Source organism: Saccopteryx bilineata, chromosome 1 (genome assembly GCF_036850765.1).
Source record: "Saccopteryx bilineata isolate mSacBil1 chromosome 1, mSacBil1_pri_phased_curated, whole genome shotgun sequence".
NCBI lineage: Eukaryota > Metazoa > Chordata > Mammalia > Chiroptera > Emballonuridae > Saccopteryx > Saccopteryx bilineata.
Window position 1 is genome coordinate 231,407,771 of NC_089490.1, and position 18,458 is coordinate 231,426,228.

The 18,458-nt window shown below is 36.8% G+C and overlaps 1 protein-coding gene across 3 annotated transcripts in view; it reads right to left on the reverse strand.

The window, feature by feature from the left end:
* LYPLAL1 (lysophospholipase like 1) overlaps positions 1-18,458 on the reverse strand; it is a 60,250-nt gene that overhangs the window by 34,335 nt on the left and 7,457 nt on the right. For all 3 annotated transcript variants that reach the window (XM_066238105.1, XM_066238106.1, XM_066238104.1), the window contains exons 3-4: positions 11,395-11,564; positions 1,049-1,164 (exon numbers count right to left, since the gene is read on the reverse strand). In XM_066238105.1, coding sequence (XP_066094202.1) covers positions 1,049-1,164; positions 11,395-11,564 — 286 coding nt within the window. The remainder of the gene's footprint in view (positions 1-1,048; positions 1,165-11,394; positions 11,565-18,458) is intronic.

Sequence of the window (18,458 nt, forward strand, 5' to 3'; positions counted from 1 at the left end):
ACCAAAGCTTCAATATTTAAGGGGGAAAAATGGCAAAGGTATTGCTGTCCCAGGTGCACATGGTGGGCCTGGCCAAGGCTCAGCTGGCTGCTGGCATTGATCTCCATCGTATGTACCTGCATTTACTACACAGAGGACTGTCGGAGAGATGGCCCAAGCATTTCCTGAAGAAACTGTGACTTGGGAAGCCAAACCTATTCACGCACAGTGGAAGGAGGGAGCGACACAGAGCTAAGAGGCAATCTAGGGAAAAATGACATTCTAGTTCTCATTTCTACATCTGTGGTTTCCACAGTGGGTAATGAAGCTGCTATACCATGATATATCATATTCATAAACGAGGACTTGGCTGGGACAGCTGTCAGCAGTGCAGCTCATGGCCTTGATTCTGTTCATGACACAAGCACACAGCTATGATCGTCGACACGTTCAATATATATAAAGGATACACATACACCGTACATGAGCTACATTTATTTATCCTTTCACTTTTTAAAAAAATATTTTTCTGAAGTGAGAAGTGGGGAGGCAGAGAGACAGACTCCCGCATTTGCTTGACTGGGATCCACCCGGCATGCCCACCAGGGGGCGATGCTTGGCCCATTGGGGCTGTTGCTTCATTGCAACCAGAGCCATTCTAGCACTTGAGGTGGAGGCCATGGAGCCATCCTCAGTGCCCAGGCCAATTTTGCTCCAATGGAGCCTTGGCTATGGGAGGGGAAGAGAGAGATAGAAAAGAAAGGGGAAAGGGTGGAGAAGCAGATGGATACTTCTCCTGTGTGCTCTGGCAGGGAATCGAACCTGGGACTTCCACATGCCGGGCCAACGCTCTACTGCTGAGCCAACCTGCCAGGGCTATCCTTTCCCTTTGACACCCTGCTCAACAATCTTCCTCCCACAAGACATTTTCTGAATATGAATGACCGGCTGGAATAAACCAGATGACTGATTTGGCCATGAACTATTATTACTTATTAATTTTTAGTTTCAATTGGTGAGTATTTTGTGGGGTTTTTTTTCATGTTTTTTTCTTAAAGTTCAAACTTACCTGGTAAACAGCAGATGTTTTATTCAGAAAACTAGAAAGAGCAAACACTCCTGCCATGTCCTGATGAGTTCTATATGCTAAATGCATTGCCATGCAGCCTCCCATAGAAAATCCTCCTAGAAGAAGCAAAAATCCACGATCAGAACAAGCAGAATACATGCGACAGTTTAGAACAGGATATATCTACACCAGTCTTTTTAAAATACTTGAATACTTTTAAAGAGATAATAGTGTTTTAATTTAGGCTACTTTAGATCTCAGAGAAAAAGACCTGCTGAATAAACAACACAGTCCCATCTAAGTCAGCGCTGGTAAAGAGATTTGTAATAAAAGGAGCTAAATTTGAACACAGTGATCATGTTCACCAAGTAAAATAATTTATCATAATTCAAAATATGAGTCACAGTATGTGTTATTTATTTCAATTTCTAATGTTCGCTTATATTTTTTATACTTCTAAGTTCTTACACTGCGACTAGAATTAGAAACCTGCAACTTCCACCAAGTCATGGCTCCCTGGGCAGCTGGACTTGCAGTGTCTGCCACAGACCACATGTATAGTGACCTCTGGATTAGGAGAGACAATCAAACATTTGGTGAGCTAGTTAAAACATCTTTGGATTACAATATTATTTTAGAAACTGACTTATGATGGTACAAGGAAAACAGATATGTCTATATGTTTTCAAAAATATTAAAAAAAAGTTGACTCATTTGACAGACTTTCCTGTCTTTTATGTGCCAGGCACTGTCCCAGATGTGGCAGATACGCAGGTTAATGTACATGAACCCAGTGTCCCCTGGGCAGCACATGTGTGGAGGTACATGGACCCCTGTGTCTGAGGGGGAAACAGACATCCCAGAATATGAGACACAGTGGAGAGGGTGGCCTGACTTCAGATTAGAGACTTGGTATGATATTCCACACCTTGAGTCAGGGTTAAAAAACATCTCATTTCTATTTCGTGAGAAATACAGAAAGTAAATCACACGGCTACGTGCCATGGAAACATGAAAATACAGTTTGGATGTAGAACTCAGAGCTTTTAGCTTCCAGTCTCCTGCTTTATTTCAATGAACTGTGCGGCTGAGCCCTCTGCGACCATCCATTTGAATTTACCACAGTCTCCTTTACAGAGGAAGGGAACGGAAGCCCCAGGAGGTTGGACGACCTGCTCGGCTGTACCCCTAATGTTAGCTGTAAAGCAGGGACTTTTGAAATCCAGATTGTTTGCAACAGAGTTTAATGAGCTCTCTACTATCTGCTGACATTTAGTAAAATAGCACTACAGGTACTTTATCTGGGGCAGGCTGGTAATATTCTTTTGGACCCGGGATACAAATGTATGAGTAAAGATTACCGCCCTTGGGAAGCTTCGATGTCAGAAAAGGGCATAATACGTAAATGATTACAGTGTATGATAAATATTCCATCTGTGGTTTTCTGCATATCAGAAGGAAATAACAGGGTCTTACCAGTAGCAGCAGCTCTGCATGGTTAAGGACAACTTGAAAGGCTCTTTCAAAATAAGCCCCAAGACACTGCCAGATTCAGATACATCTAATTAGAGGTTCAGGAGGCAGCTTGGCGGGGAAGCAGAGGGCATAAATATCTTCAAATTGTATGCAAACTTTCCTATGCGCATCAGAGTCCCAAAATGTTCAAAGCCACGGGCACCATTATCTATGAATTTGTGCATTAATAGATCTCTGACATGCCCCATTAAAATATGGAAAGCTTACTGAGGACAACATTATTCCATTTCTTTTTTTTTTAATTTTTTAAAAATTATTTTTAATTATTCTTTTTTTTTTTAGAGAAGAGAGAGAGAGAGAGAGAGAAGTGGGGGAGGAGCAGGAAGCATCAACTCCCATATGTGCCTTGACTAGGCAAGCCCAGGGTTTTGAACTGGCGACCTCAGCAATCCAGGTCGATGCTTTATCCACTGCACCACCATAGGTCAAGCTATTCCATTTCTAATAAAGTAGATAGCTGAACAAGATCTCTAGGGTTGCCAGCAAGTTTTAAAACCGATTCTATAAATGCTTAATAATCACTTGTAAAAGTTAAAACAACAAGGGCTTTCAACATTTACAGTTGTTATAATAAAGTCTCCTTTCAGTTTGGGAATAAGATTATCTCTCGAATACACTCTTAGCCTTCCCCAAAGTTCACAGAGTCGACCTTAGTAAACACCCACTTCTTTGTCTCTTCTGGTCTCTCCTCTTTTCTCCATTTACTGGCAAAATGAATTCAAGGTTGCTTGTAATCAGACACACTAAAATGAAGGGAGAATGTGAAGGAAGGAGAGGTGGGGTTGGGGAAGAAACCAGAGGTTAAGAAGAACAAAAGAGAGAGGCACAGATCATAATCTTGGGGTGTGACTGGACACTTCACTGCTTTCCTGGAGCAAGGTGGTGCTCTTTAACAGAAGGAAGCTTACCAAGCCGTGCTAGAAATGTGCCCTAACACTGAATTCCTGGGTGGAATTTATCAACTAGATCTTTATTAAACACAAGACTCAAAATCAGACATTCTGCATACGGGGGCTTCTGCTATTGCCTCTTTGATAGAAGTCCAGGCTGTCAAGACAGCATTCACTAGACCAGCGGTTCTCAACCTGTGGGTTGCGACCGACAGGTTGAGAACCACTGCACTAGACTATAAGGTTCATGTGAGCAGGGGTTTTTGTCTACTTTAATCACTGATGTACTCTTTCTCTGCTTAGAACAGTGCCTGGCCCAGAGTAGGTGCTTAATAAATATTTAGTGAATAAATAAACAAATGTCAATTGCAGCTCCATAGATATTTCTGTAAGGACACAAATTCATATCAGGACACACAGCTTTTTAGTGATTTGACTTGACATAAAAGTAAAGCTTAGAAAATGCAGGAGGGAATGGTTTGTTGGCCTCTGGCCAGTGATTCCTAAATCTGACTCCTCAAAGTAACAGTCCCTAGACTCGGCTGCAGATTTACTTCACAGAATCTCAATGTCCGTGTCTACCTTTTTTATTTTTAGTGAACAAGAGATAGACAGATGAGAAGCATCAACTCATAGGTGCGACATCATAGTTGTTCACTGGTTGCTTTCTCATATGACGTGCCCAGGGGGCTCCAGTCGAGCCAGTGACCACTAGCTCAAGCCAGTGACTTTGGGCTTTCAACCACTGACCTTTGGGCTCAAACCAGCAACAATGGGATCAGGTCTATGATCCATGCAGAAGCCAGTGACCTTATGCTCAAGCTGGTGAGCCTGTACACTAGCTGGAGACCTTGGGGTTTCAAACCTAGGTCCTCAGTGTCCCAGGCCACAATTCTATCGACTGCATCACCACCTGGTCAGGCACATATGTCTACTTTTCAAAAGCTCCAATATCCACAAATCAAGGGTAGAAGACTCATGGCCTTAGAAGAACATCAGTAGCTGGAACACAGACAATTCAAGTTTAGGAACAATGGATAAAGAATAGAAAGAGAAAACATAATCACAACTTAAAGAAATTCATCCACATGTTATAGATACCAATGCTCTAGGAGGAAAGTTTTTACTTCTTGGAGAAACTCAAGAGCTTGAATTATACAAGTGTGTCCGTAAAGTCATGGTGCACTTTGACCAGTCATAGGAAAGCAACAAAAGACGATAGAAATGTGAAATCTGCACCAAATAAAAGGAAAACTCTCCCAGTTTTTACCTATTCAGTGCAGTTCGATGTGGGCTCACACACAGATTTTTTTAGGGCTCCTTAGGTAGCTATCCCGTATAGCCTCTACAGACTCGTCACTGACTGATGGCCTACCAGAATGGGGTTTCTCCACCAAACTGCAGGTTTCCTTCAACTGCTTATCCCACTGAGTAATGTTATTCCTATGTGGTGGCACTTTGTTATAAACACGCCGATATTCACGTTGCACTTCGGTCATGGATTCGAATTTAGCGAGCCACAGAACACACTGAACTTTCCTCTGTACCGTCCACATCTCGACTGGCATGGCCGTGGGCTGCTCCGCTGTATACACGGTGTTACATCATCACCTGTGCATGCGCACATGCTGCCACACCATCCTACAAAACTGGGAGGGTTTTCCTTTTATGTGGTGCAGATTTCACATTTCTATCGTCTTTTGTTGCTTTCCTGTGACCAGTCAAAAGTGCACCATGACTTTACGGACACACTGTATTTCTACTCATGCACCTAATGACTAGTGCGACAGAGGAACTAAATGTTTAATTTTACTTAATTGCACCCAGTTTAAAGTTAAGGCTAAATAATCATATATGGCGAAAGGTTATCCTATTGGAGAAGGTTCTGGATAATCTAAGCTGCATCAAAGTTTGAAAAAAGCTCTAAAATGGAGCAAAAAGAAAATATTTCAGAAAAAGATGATGTTGAGGTTTTTAATGTGATAAAAAACATTCTAAAAATCACATCACAAGATAAAATGTAAAAAAGATTAGTGAGCAAAGCATTTAAAAATAATTTTAAAAGTATACCTGAAGAGCATTTTATACATTAAATCCCTTCCTTCATCACTTTTGTTTTTATTGACCAGGGTAATGTAATCATTTTATGTGGTTTCCTAACAACAAAAAACAAAGAAAACATTTTCTCACATATGAAATGTTGTGGACAAACATGAATGCATCCTGCAAGCATTTAACCTCATGTTTACATAACTCCAGTAATTAACAAGGAAGAAAAATGTACCCATTGAAATGTTATCATTTAGAACTTTAATGTAAGCCCCTTACCCATTTATACTCCTGTGAGGTAAGCTGCAATTTCTCACCGGCTATCTTTGACAATATAATCACCGTTTAGCATCAGACACTACTATGAAAAGGGACTGTGTCTTTTTTTCAGACAGAAAAAAATTGAACACAAAGGACTAGTTATTTGAATTCAATTTCCATCTAACTGTCTAAAATGCAATATAAAATATACTGTTCAATAAGTAAATACCAAATAGTAAACTCATTGTAGGTAATGGTTATAATGTATATTTATAGTTGCTGGTAAAGTATTAAAATGTCAAGAGTTAACATTTCAACATACATTTAAGATTAACAAGCTGAATAAAACATGTTAAAAAATAATAAACCTAGCTTTTATGAACTCCTCAAATAAAATAAAACAGAAACAATATATTAAAAAAAAACTATACTGGAAAAAATAAGTTAATCTCTCTGAAAACAAACTCCAGAGGGGGAAAAAAACCTTACAATTCAAGTTTACTGTCACTTGAATAGGGCTTTTCAAACGTAATAAAATCCACTCTCCCTCCAAATTTCAACAATTCTTCCATTTAATTTATAAATTATAATTATCTTTCAGATTAAAGTATGATAAAGTCTCAAACGACTTGAGAATCTATAGTATATTTATTTGTATATTTTCTCTCACACAAAATTTATAGGATAAACAAACTATTTATCATCTTCTATGCAAAGCTGTTAGAACAGCGATTCCCCTGCATTCAAGTTCTTATCATTGTTGCTGCAGGAACATAAGCTATTTAATTGACACACATGTAAGTTAATAGAAAAAAGAATGTGATCATTCTTAAGTTTTAGCTCCAAGAAAGAACTACAGAAAAAAACTTGTATAAGGTCAAGACAAGGGGCCCTGTTAATTCTGGTGGTAGGCTTCACCTTAGTGTATTAGTATACAACCACTGTGTAAAATGTTTCCACCACAGACAGAAATAAATAAAACAAGTCATCTAAAATATCACTACTCATCCAGTTTTGAAATGGTTTTAAAAATTCATTTTAACAGTTGAACACTCTAAATGTACAATTTTATACCTTACTTTTGCATGATACTGATCTGAAAGTCTTTCAAAAGAATCACAAAACTCCATAATTATATTTTTATTCATTGAACATACACTCACTAAATGCCTTCTGTGTGAAAAGTTTGTACAGTGTTTAATGATGACATAATATTTGTATTGGCAAACTATAATTCCCTTAACCATTTCCTTCATGATGGGCATTCAGAACATACATATAAAATTATTCAGGTACAATCCCAGAAGCACTTGCTTCTACCTGCTTCAAAATTCTGATAGTATGCTCATATTATCAAAAGCCTTATAATCTGGTCATATAATCTGTCAGGTTCTATACATCCCAGATCAAAGTTAAACCTAAATTATATCAATCTTCTCTTAACAACAAATCATCACCACCTAGTGGCCAGAAAAGGAATCTCATTCTGTACAATGTTCTTGACTGAGTCCATGGATCTGGGTTCTAGTCCCCACTCTATTTTACATTAGCCAGCAATCTTTTTGCTTTTTAGTTTCTTCATAACTGAAATGAAATTTGGCTCTCATCTTACCTACTACAAGGCTCAAGAGAGAGATTATATGAAAACAACTTGTATAATTTAAACTCTTATCTAAACATGAAGCACTGCAATAAGTAAGGGTGACTTAAACCTGTCAAGTGTAAGGTAACTGTCAACTATTTCAGTTTCACTCCTACATATACTTTCTAAGCACAGTAGTACACATAAAAGGAGCGATATGCTTCTCCCATTCTGATTTCTCACACTGTACAGAAACATATCAGCAGGCAGACATGCAGAGGCAGACTGTCCTATGGAACTAGAAAAAGACACTGCAAACATTAAGAAGGTAATTTAAAAGTCACTATTTTATTGCCTCTGCTTCCCCTTCTATCATACCTCTGTAGAATCATGTTTGGTGTAAATATATAAAATTAAATGAATAAACTTCTTATGTCTCATTTTCTTAATGGAGAGAGTCAAGGATTCACAGTGTGTCCAAGGAGGTCACTTGCACCGAACATCGCTGTATCTGACACTGAACTGGGTGGTGAATCTTGGCCCACTTCTTCGTATCTCAGCAAAGCTTATTTTTTCCATTAGGAAAGCAATATATTTCCATTGATGAAAAGTTGGACACAAAGTTTGTTTTCACAGCTAACATCTGCAGTCGACTACAGTGTTCTCAAGTGTAATCCTACTTACCCTTGTGTTTCCAAACCCATGCCACGGTGTATGTGTGGGTCTTTCGTCACTCTGTTGGCCCCGCTGCCTCTGCAACCTGGCAGGTCCCCTGGCCTTCTCCTGGGCCTGCCCTCCATGGTGTCATGGGCATAACCTTTCTAAAGCGCACACTCTTCATGTCATTCTCTGCGTATAATTCAAAACTAGGGGTTGGCATGTACAGCGAACTAGTGTTTCCTGAGACGTTCCAATGAGCCTCTTTCTCTCATGAATGTGTTTCCCTGCTGTTTACTAGGCCCGTTCTGACTCCTTCTTTACAACTCTGTTGGAGTCATCTCTCCTAAGAAAGATTACTTGTTCCTGCCCCACTGCTCACACTGGACCTTGAACTTACTTTTACATGAATACCTGCATTGTAGTAGAATACTTTACTACTGTATTTCCCTCATTAGACTGTAAACATTATATATTTTATTTTTTGGGGGGGGAGGTTACTCCATGGCTCAAAATTTTTATTAACCATTTGGAGACTGAATTTAGTATAAGTAGCATCATTTTTGACCTGCCTGAACTAGGAAGACTACCCAGCAAAGGTTGGGTATCATATACTACAGAAAAGTTGCTTTTAAAACACTAAGTTTAATACAATAACATGCCACTAATAAAAATAAAATCGTAGAAAAAAATTGGCTCCCACCTACTAGTCTTGTTTACAAAGTTACACTGGTTGCGATTATAATCTCAGAGTGTATACTGTATGATATTAAATCAGAAAGTTTATCACATATTAAACAAAAGCAATAAGGACAATTTGTGTACCTATTATCTCCATTTTTTTCATTCTCAGTGTTATAATTTTATTGTGTTCTCTCTCACATTTAATTTTGTTAAAACACCTAACATCACTATGATGTGTAAGTGTTTAATAAGATTGCTCAGAATTTCAAAGCACTTTTCTTTGACTTCCCATTGAATCCCCCTTCACTAAAAAGTTATGAACAGCACTTAAACCTTACTGGCATTTGTAAATTAAGAGTACTAATTAGAATACTCTTCTACCTTTTCACAAATAATTTTGTAATTTTATTTTAAAGCAATTTCTTATCCTGATCTTTTCCCATATATAACATTACTTCTGAGTCTCATTACCTTATAATGATAAATTCAGTACCTGGTGTTTCCATATCTAACTTTGCTTCTTTCTCTTCACTCACACCTCCTGCTAGAATGCTCTTTCTAAAGCACAGTTCTAATTACAACTCAAGGACTTTCTTTAATCACCTCTTACCAATTACTTATAGAATAAAGGGTACAGGGAAACCAGAAAGAACTGACCAAGAGCTTAGAAAGAGCCAAGTGTTTTAGAAGAAAGAACGTGTTATTATTCCCCCCTTATAGATGAGGCAGCAGAAATTCAGTGAGGGCAGTAAGTGCTGAACCAGCGAGGCACTGGAGGACTTCAAATTGGAACTCATTTTGGCCACTACATTATTACACTCTGAAGCCTCTTTAGTGCAGATATCGGAGTCCAAAAGGCATTTGCCATTCAGACAACAAACTTTCTGCTAAAGCCATCTCGTGCCTAGATAGAACAAGTGAAGCTTTCCCACATGTAAGTCCTGTTCCTATCCTTCTCTATGCCTAGACCTCTACACTACAACAGTTAAAATGTTACTTATCTGTGCATCTCAAAATCTCACGTGCCCTTGCTACCTTCCAACTGAACTCTAACCACCTCAACTACCTATGATCTCATCTTCTGAATTCCTGTGGTTCTTTTTTTTTTTAATTTTTATTTTTATTTTTTAATTTTTTATTTATTCATTTTAGAGAGGAGAGGGAGAGACAGAGAGGGAGAGAGAGGAGAGACAGAGAGAGAGAAGGGGGGAAGGAGCTGGAAGCATCAACTCCCATATGTGCCTTGACCAGGCAAGCCCAGGGTTTCGAACCGGCGACCTCAGCATTTCCAGGTCGACGCTTTATCCACTGCGCCACCACAGGTCAGGCTCCTGTGGTTCTTTATGAATTAAATCATCATTTCACTGACCAGGGCATGCCATTTATGTAAATTTCCCGTGTCCGCTCTGTGGCAGGAGTCAGGGTGGGTCCTGCCATGATTCTCTTTGAGGAGCACTCAGTTCTATCGTGGCAGGGCTTGTCACTGGCTGGCTTTATTTACTGTGATCATTATAAGAACCTCATGGGCTTTCCAGGTTGTAAGAAACTGTGAGACAGGTCCTGTTTTATTTAGCTGTGTGTCCCTTGGACCATCTAACAGTGCCTGGCACACAGCAGGAACTTAGAAACTATTTGGTAAATAACTGGATTTGTCTGATCCCCTAAACAGAGTCGAGTGCCCTTCCATGCACTCTTCCCAGAACTCCCACAATACTCCTATTTATCTCTATTAGAGTTAAATGTTGTTAAATATAGAAACACAGAGTTAAATACAGATGAAGAAACAGAGGTCCATAAAGGGGATGTTACTGGCTGTAGGATACACAACTTTTAACTAACAGAAGTAGCAGGCAAGGCAAAGCAGAGAAGAATTCATTCTATCATGCTACCTCTCAACACAATGAATAGTTAGTTCAGTACTTCAGTAAACACAACGGAAGTTTACTAATTTATCCAAACCTGTCTCTAGGCAATTTCAATGTCCATATGAATGTTATTTAGAACATGATAGGGATTTGTAATTTGCTTTGTAATTTCATTATTAGTACAACTCATTATAAAAAATTAGTTATATTTGAAAATAAAATTCCTTCACCAAAATGTGTTCTGTACCACAAACATTCTAAACATCCAATCTCACTTTTGTATGTATTATAAAGAGATATTATAGTTTATGTTTTTGATGATTAAAGAAAATAAGGGTATTAAGTAGAAAAAAGAGCTTATAAAAAGGCACTTTATATCCCTTTGGGAACAGAGATTGATACAGTCATTTAACAAAGGTTTATAAATACCTTATTCCTGTGATATTAACTTGGAAGAGTTTACTGTTCATAAATCCAATGTTATATTTTGACTGTGTGCTTAATCATAGCAATAGTAGTTTAAACACATTTATAAAACTTAAGCTAATTAAAATAAATTGTTTTAAAAACTGAAATGAATAATCTCTTAATTGAAAATTAAACACGGGGCTCTCAAATTGTTATTATTAAAATGAAAGTGAATTAGTTTCATGAGCTATTGTTTATAATTCTAATATCTCTGAAACCCTTACTGTTTATTTGAAACTACGAACAGGTCAAATGATATACAAGGGCTTCTAAATAATATTCCAAGTCAAGTTCAATGAACAGAATTAAACAAAAGTGAAAACAACTTAAATGGCCAGCCTTTAAAGGTCTTACCCACTAAAATCCTGTTCTTCTTGATGCCACTTTTGACTTCACCATGGATCAGATTCGTAAGCACGTGACACATTGCATCGATTGACTCCAGGTGTTCCGGGCAGTCATTAGATATTTTAAATCTATCAAACCACACATTGGAGATTCCTCCTTTCATAGGAGTATATGGTCTGTTTAAACCCAAACAAGAAAAAACAACAAAAAATTAAAATAAGATGCTTTAACTTCTAAAACAGTTTGAATAATTGCATTTGAATAACTGCAGTATCCTCAGTTTTGTAAATTAAAATTTTTATAAATTAAAATTTTCATATTAAAAGCATCGCCATGCATGTGGCGTTAACTTGACTGGTGATTCCATTAACATTTACTAATGCTAGTCCGTCCTTATTCTCTCCATCTCCCCCCACCCTATCTAGTTGGTTTTTGTTTTTTTTTAAATCAGGAATTGGGACTATTTTTTTTAAATCTTTTCAGGAACCTTGCAATGAAAGTCCAATGGGATATAAGTAATCATTGGAAGAACTCATCATACAGATAATCCATACTTTTTGCATCATTTGGGTCTCAAATTGGGTGCTTTGTTGGACTTATAAGACATTTAATGTGATGCAACGCAATGCTCTGAGTTGGGTGTCTTGTTGAACAGGGTTAATCTTCTAAGAGTCTTTACATTTATCTAAAGCGGGATGGTCATGTTATTAGTGAATGTGCTGCTAAGGTGCAAATGGGACCCAGCATGATTGGAAAGAAATGTAAACCTCTGAAGAACCCACGCCAGAATTCTTCCAACATCTACCGCTTGCCCCATTTCAGAATTAGCTGTGTATTCTCACCCTCCAAAGTCAGTGAAATGCCCACTACAACCAAATACTGGGAAGTCGCGTTTCATGACCTAGACCTGAGGGGAGGGAAGGTTCGGGCCCACTGAGCTTTTTTCAGGATGTGCTGTACTCTGACCCACATCTGAGGCTCCTGCCTTGTCCCCCAGGCTCCCAACGGTGCACAGGAGACAAAATCTGGCACCAGCTCTTTCCTGGGGCTCCAGTGGAGCCTGAACTCTCTTTCCTGTACATCTCCTGACCTCAGAAGCTGCTCTGCTCGTGAGAGGTAAGTAAACTGGAATCAGGAGGGGAGAGAAGACAGCAGGCATTTCAAGACTCTCAAATCCCAGAATCCCCTTCTCAGGATTAACTTTCTTAAAGTACTCTGAAAATGAAAACAGGTACTTTCCACCTAGTATTAATGTCACCATCAGACAAAATGCCATTCCAAGTTGTATTCAATTTGTCACAAAAACCAGAGCGATCTTCTGAATGAAAACTTAGAGTGCTCACTTTGAAGCTGAATTTGATGCTTACTCTCGTGAATGATTTCTGCTTCCCTTTTTATTTTTATTCTGCTCTTTCTCTAAGTGTTTATTTGCCTGTCTAAACACTTAAATAAGGATGATATCATAGGCTGAGGTATGAATCATTCTGGGAACCTGGCCATTAATAGAAAAAAATGACATTCATTTAACTTTTTGTCTCTGATAGTGCCCTACTTAATTAGCGATAGATGCTCCATAGAGGTGAAATCCCAATGTAAGTTTTACTAATGTGGTTGCTATTTTATTCTATTATCTAAGAATATTAAAATTCTGTTCAAAGAAGATAGCTGGGAAAATTTAAAAAAACAAAGAACAATTTAGAACTTTTCTGTTAAGAAAACATAATCAAGAATGCATAATTCTCTTAAGTTGTTAGAATATCTGTTAAATAAATCATAAAAGATTGTTTTTTAAAATAGCCAACCAACTGGTACATGTGTTATACTCATCTACCGTCTTCCTCAAATAAATCACTTTATTAGCTGGTATAAAAGAGCTCAGACATTACCACAATAAATGAATATGTTGGGCAATGAACATCTATGTGGCTCCTAAGTCAATCAATTAATCAAACCATTACACATTGGTAAAATATTAAGACGGAATAAAATGTCCAAGGGTAAAAAAATAAATAAAAAAGACTTGACATTCAACCTGATACCAAGTTCTGTTTTGATCTGTATTCCCCAAAAGTCATAAAATCGAAAGGTCACTCATAACCTTTAAGATAATGTCATCTGACTCAGTCTTCCTCTCTATCCTTATTTCACAGTTCTTCCCCAGAGTTCTGCTCCCCTCCTGCTTTCCTCTCAGCAGGACTAGTGTGTTCCTGACCGGGGGACTTCGCCTCCATATTCCCTCCAGCTGCTATGCTCCTTGCTATATTCCTGCATGACGGGCTCCCTCTGACCACTGGGGTCCCAGCTTAAATGTCATTTCCATGGGGGCACCTTCATTGACCTTATAATTTAAAGTCTATGTCCCTTCCCCCCTATAATGCACACACAGTCTCCCAACTCCATCATCCTACTTAACTGTACAGAACGTAGCACTATGTGAAATTAATTTACTTAATTTCTCTTTTTTCCCCAGTTTGTGTGAGCTTCCTGAGAGTGGGGACTCTTTTCTTCAGGGATACCCTCCCCATGCCAAGAACAAGTATTTGCTGAATAATGAATGTCAATAATCGCTTGTGTCTCTTGGTTAACTTGTGTCAGCTAGAAATAAGAGAATACCTAAAATATCTGTTCTGCATTTCTTTTGACTTTAATTCTTCTAAAACCCATATTGTGATTTCGAGGAAAGGGTCAAATTTTTCTTTTTTCAAATAAGAACATGTTTCTAAGAAAACAAGTTTTTATATACTAACAGTATTTAAATATACTGTTTACAATACGAAACAAGTAGAATTATTTCTTCACAATAGCTGTTTTTAGCAGGGTTCCTAACCAGTGAAGTATATTTGCAGTGTAAACCTACTGGCATGGGGAAAGAGACGCCCAGCATTGTGGTTCAGATAGAAATCTTAAGTGATAGAGATGAATTTATTGTTTATGATACCTAAGTCAAAAGTGCCTGACACTGTTTTGGAAAACGTGGTTAATGAAAAATATAAACACGCACTTCATGTGAAAAAATAATAACTCAAAAATTAGAGGCACTATGCAAATCTTATTACTCTTAGAATTCCAAAACGCCAAGAGAAACTATATATCATCATATAAATTATTAATGGCTTGTTAAAATATTATTATATTTTAAATAAAAATTCTAATAGTAAACTCAAACTAAGAAAAACTCTAATTACAAATACAATTAAAGTATGTCATAGAAATAAAAATATTTACTGAGCACTTCAGTTAAACAGAGTCCAAATCAACATAATGAAAAAAAAATAAAGCAATATTTTCTATTTAAATCAACATAACAAGCTAATTGCTGACTTTTATTCAATATGCCTCTAACTGAGCTGATTAAAAACATCTATTAAATAAGGTTGAGGTAAAGGAATACCTTATACTCAAAATGGCAATTTACAATTTAATCACAACATATTGATATGCTGTAATAGGCCACAGTGGGTAAATATAATAGACTATTATTCTTCTCTTAACTTCTTTCATATATATATGACTGTTGAAAGCAAAAATCATAACCTTGATTAATAGTTTTTAATGTTTGTAGATAAAATACATATGACAAGGATAACATAAAAAGGAGAGGATAAAGATTCCTGTATGGCTGTAAGGTTTCTACATTTCATGAAAAGTGGTTAAAAAAAACTCAATAGGTAAAAGGTTTGATATATACCTTATAACCCCTAAGCAATCAGAAAAAGCATAAAAAAAGATAAGTGAAAATGGAGTATTAAAAAAATTTAAATAACCCAATAAAATGGAAAGAAAAAGTAGTAAGTAGATTTAAATTCAAACATAGCAATAGCTACATTAAATGCAAATGGTTTAAACAAATCACTTAAATGATAGAGACTGTTTAGATTGGCTAAAGAAAAACACCCAAATATATATATATATATATTGTCTGTGAGAAACCCAGTTTAAATCTAATCACATAGATAGGTTGTAAAAAAGATGGAAAAATACACAGTACATAAGACTCATCAAAGGAAATCAAAAGGATGGGAAAAAATATACTATAAATCTGCAAACACAGGAAAGTGGATATATCCTGTATGACTAAAGTATATGTCCAGGTATTACCAGAGATAAAAGTGAACATTTTATAAAAGTAGCAATTAATGAGGAAGATGATAATCCCTCACAGGCATGTGTAATAATATCACTTAAAAGGCATGCAGAGAAATCTGAGAGAACTAAGAGAAGAAACAGACTGATCTACAATCATAGTTGAAGATTTTAATACCTATTCTTCAAGACCTAATAAAACAACTTAGAAAAAGAATGATTATGCAAATATAAAATTTGAGCAATACTATAACCACCTTCAACTACTGACATTTACAGAATTTTAAACACAAAATGCACTTTGCATAGTCACCAAAAGAGACCATATGCAAGACCATAAAATAAGGGACAGTATCAACAGACTGAAACTGTACAGAGTATTTTCTCTGATGACAAGATGTAAGATGAACTAAGACTACAAAATCTTCAGTCAATAGAGATGTGGTTCATATTTGAAAATTAAATTATTTTAGAGCTTGTCATGTTAAGTTACATATTAAATGACATTTCTAATTACTCTGAGAGTCTGAGACACCTGGAATTAAAACTTGATAACATCTGCACGTCTCATCAAAACAGAAAAAGAAATTCACAGTAATACTGAAATACATTTTCTGATTTGATAAAACATTAAACTAGTCTTGCTTATTGTATTGTTCATAAGATCCCCTCTGACATTTAGAAAATCCCAAGTCAAAAGTTTTGCAGCCATTGGTCATTTTGATCAATGACATTTGGTTCCTGATATGGAAAGGACCAGTGAAATACAGCAGAGTTATGGAATATACCACTTGCTGAGTATTTAACATAAATAATTTTGCTAGTTCAGTTCAGAGCTCTGGTATTTATATTTGAAAGCAATATGCACATTTTGCAAACCTACTTAATTTGTATGTTCGTAGCAAATTAAGTTGCATTACTATCCTTAATTAGATTGTTTTATTTCACTATTTGATGGGGACTGATGAAGGACAGGGGCCTGAAATGTAATATTACACAATGTAGATCCTATTTATAGTAAAACACATATATATGCTTTCTGATTATTTTTGAAAAACTCTTGAGTTCCAGAATGGGAAACTGCAAATTGTACTGATTTCTGAAGTCTTTATGTCTTCATTTTAGGAATCTTAGAACCAGTGATGACAGCAAAGCAAAACTTTACAAATCCTTGCTCACAAGAGTGAACTAGAGACTGGAAAGGTTTGATGGAAAGTGGATTTTGTTTCTAATGTTTCTGACCTTGAGAGATTAAGTCTAAACATGAAGGAAGCCTAGCACATAGAGACCTGTTGGTAGGTGCAATCGCAGCCATCTTTTTGTATCAATTCTAAGACAATAATGCCATCTCTACTTACATTACCTTTTCAAAAATATAAGCAGCTGACCACAACGCAACCTTTTGTTTCCTACAGGAGAAACAAGACACTAATAATACTAGTATGGGCGGTAGAGGTGTCACTTGGAGCAGGGTGTTTCAGGCTAGGCACTACTGAGACCAGGGCTCTCAGGGCTCTCCCATGCAGTGGAGGATTCTCAGTGGCACCTTGGCCACTTGCCTTTCCATGCTGCCCTGCCTCCCAGATGTGACAACCAAAACTGTCTTCCAACATGGCCAAATGTTTCCTGAGGGACAATCATCACTGCTTGAGAACAAGTAATTTAAATCACCTCATTAAAAAAAAATCATCAAGAATTATAACTCAGGCAAAGGTTAAGTAATAATGACGATATGGTCAAGAACAGTTGCCCCCAACATACTGTGCTGTCCCTAGCCACATATAGCTACAGCGAAATTAAAAATGTAGGTAGTGCAACTGAAGAACTGAGCTTTTAATTTAATTTATTAATTAATCAGCATACAAATTCACATGTACTATACATGGAAAATACACATTAGATTTCAAAAATCTGGAATGAACAAAAGAAGATGAAATATCACTGATATGTTTATACAAATAACAAGTTGAAATGATAATTTTGAATTTAATGGGTTAAATAAATATATCATTCAAATTAAGATTAAATTGTTTCTTTTTCCTTTTTTTAAATGTGGTGTAATGAAAATTTAAATTTGCTTATGTAGCTCATACTATATTTCATTGCTTAGCATTGGACTAAAATACTTGATGATCTGTCCAAAGAGCCACTGACTAGGAAAACATGTAATACCAAAGAGTTATGATGAATATTAGTAACTAGTATTAGTTCAGTGAGCTACTTCAATGAACAGCACCCACAAACAATACTTAGTGTATGTGGAGAATTTTGAACTCTCAGAGGTATCTCTGGCCTCAAGTTCCTTTCACATTGGTGATGACATAAAATTCATAAGGTGAAACATACTAATTCCTAGAACTGTATTTCCAATGATCTTCCATTCAATCACATCATACAATTATATTTATACTTCGGCTGAAATGAACTTCTCTTTCCCATCCCCAATGTTTCTCTCCTTCCCAGCTTCACTACCCTACAAACCAAGAGCAAATAGTAAGCTCTTTGGACATTTTCAAAGACATTCAACTTACAGCACAAAAGTAACCCACTGGTCATTTGGTCTTTTATCTGCACTACCGAACTACTAAAATTATAGTAAAATCATAACTCTTTTGAATCTTAAAACTTACGATAGAAGTATGTTTTTCTTATCCATTCAATTCTACCAACTGCAGTAAGTAAAATCTTTAAGTACATAGAAAAAAGTCCTTGAAATTGTCTACTTCTCCTTAATAATGTTAATAAAAATATAAAGCAGAGCATTTGCATAAGCACACAGTGTGTCCACAAGCCCAGCTAATGGGAAACCAGGCTGGGTTGCACAGCTCTGCTCACATTACCTTGCTTACTACACAAGAGAGGACTGGTAAGGCCCAGTTCGGTGCATGTGTTCAGAGTAAGAGACGATGCAGATGCTAATTTAATAATTACAAAAAGCAGTCTGTCTACAAAACTGAACTGATTTCAGGACTGTGCATTTTGTTAAA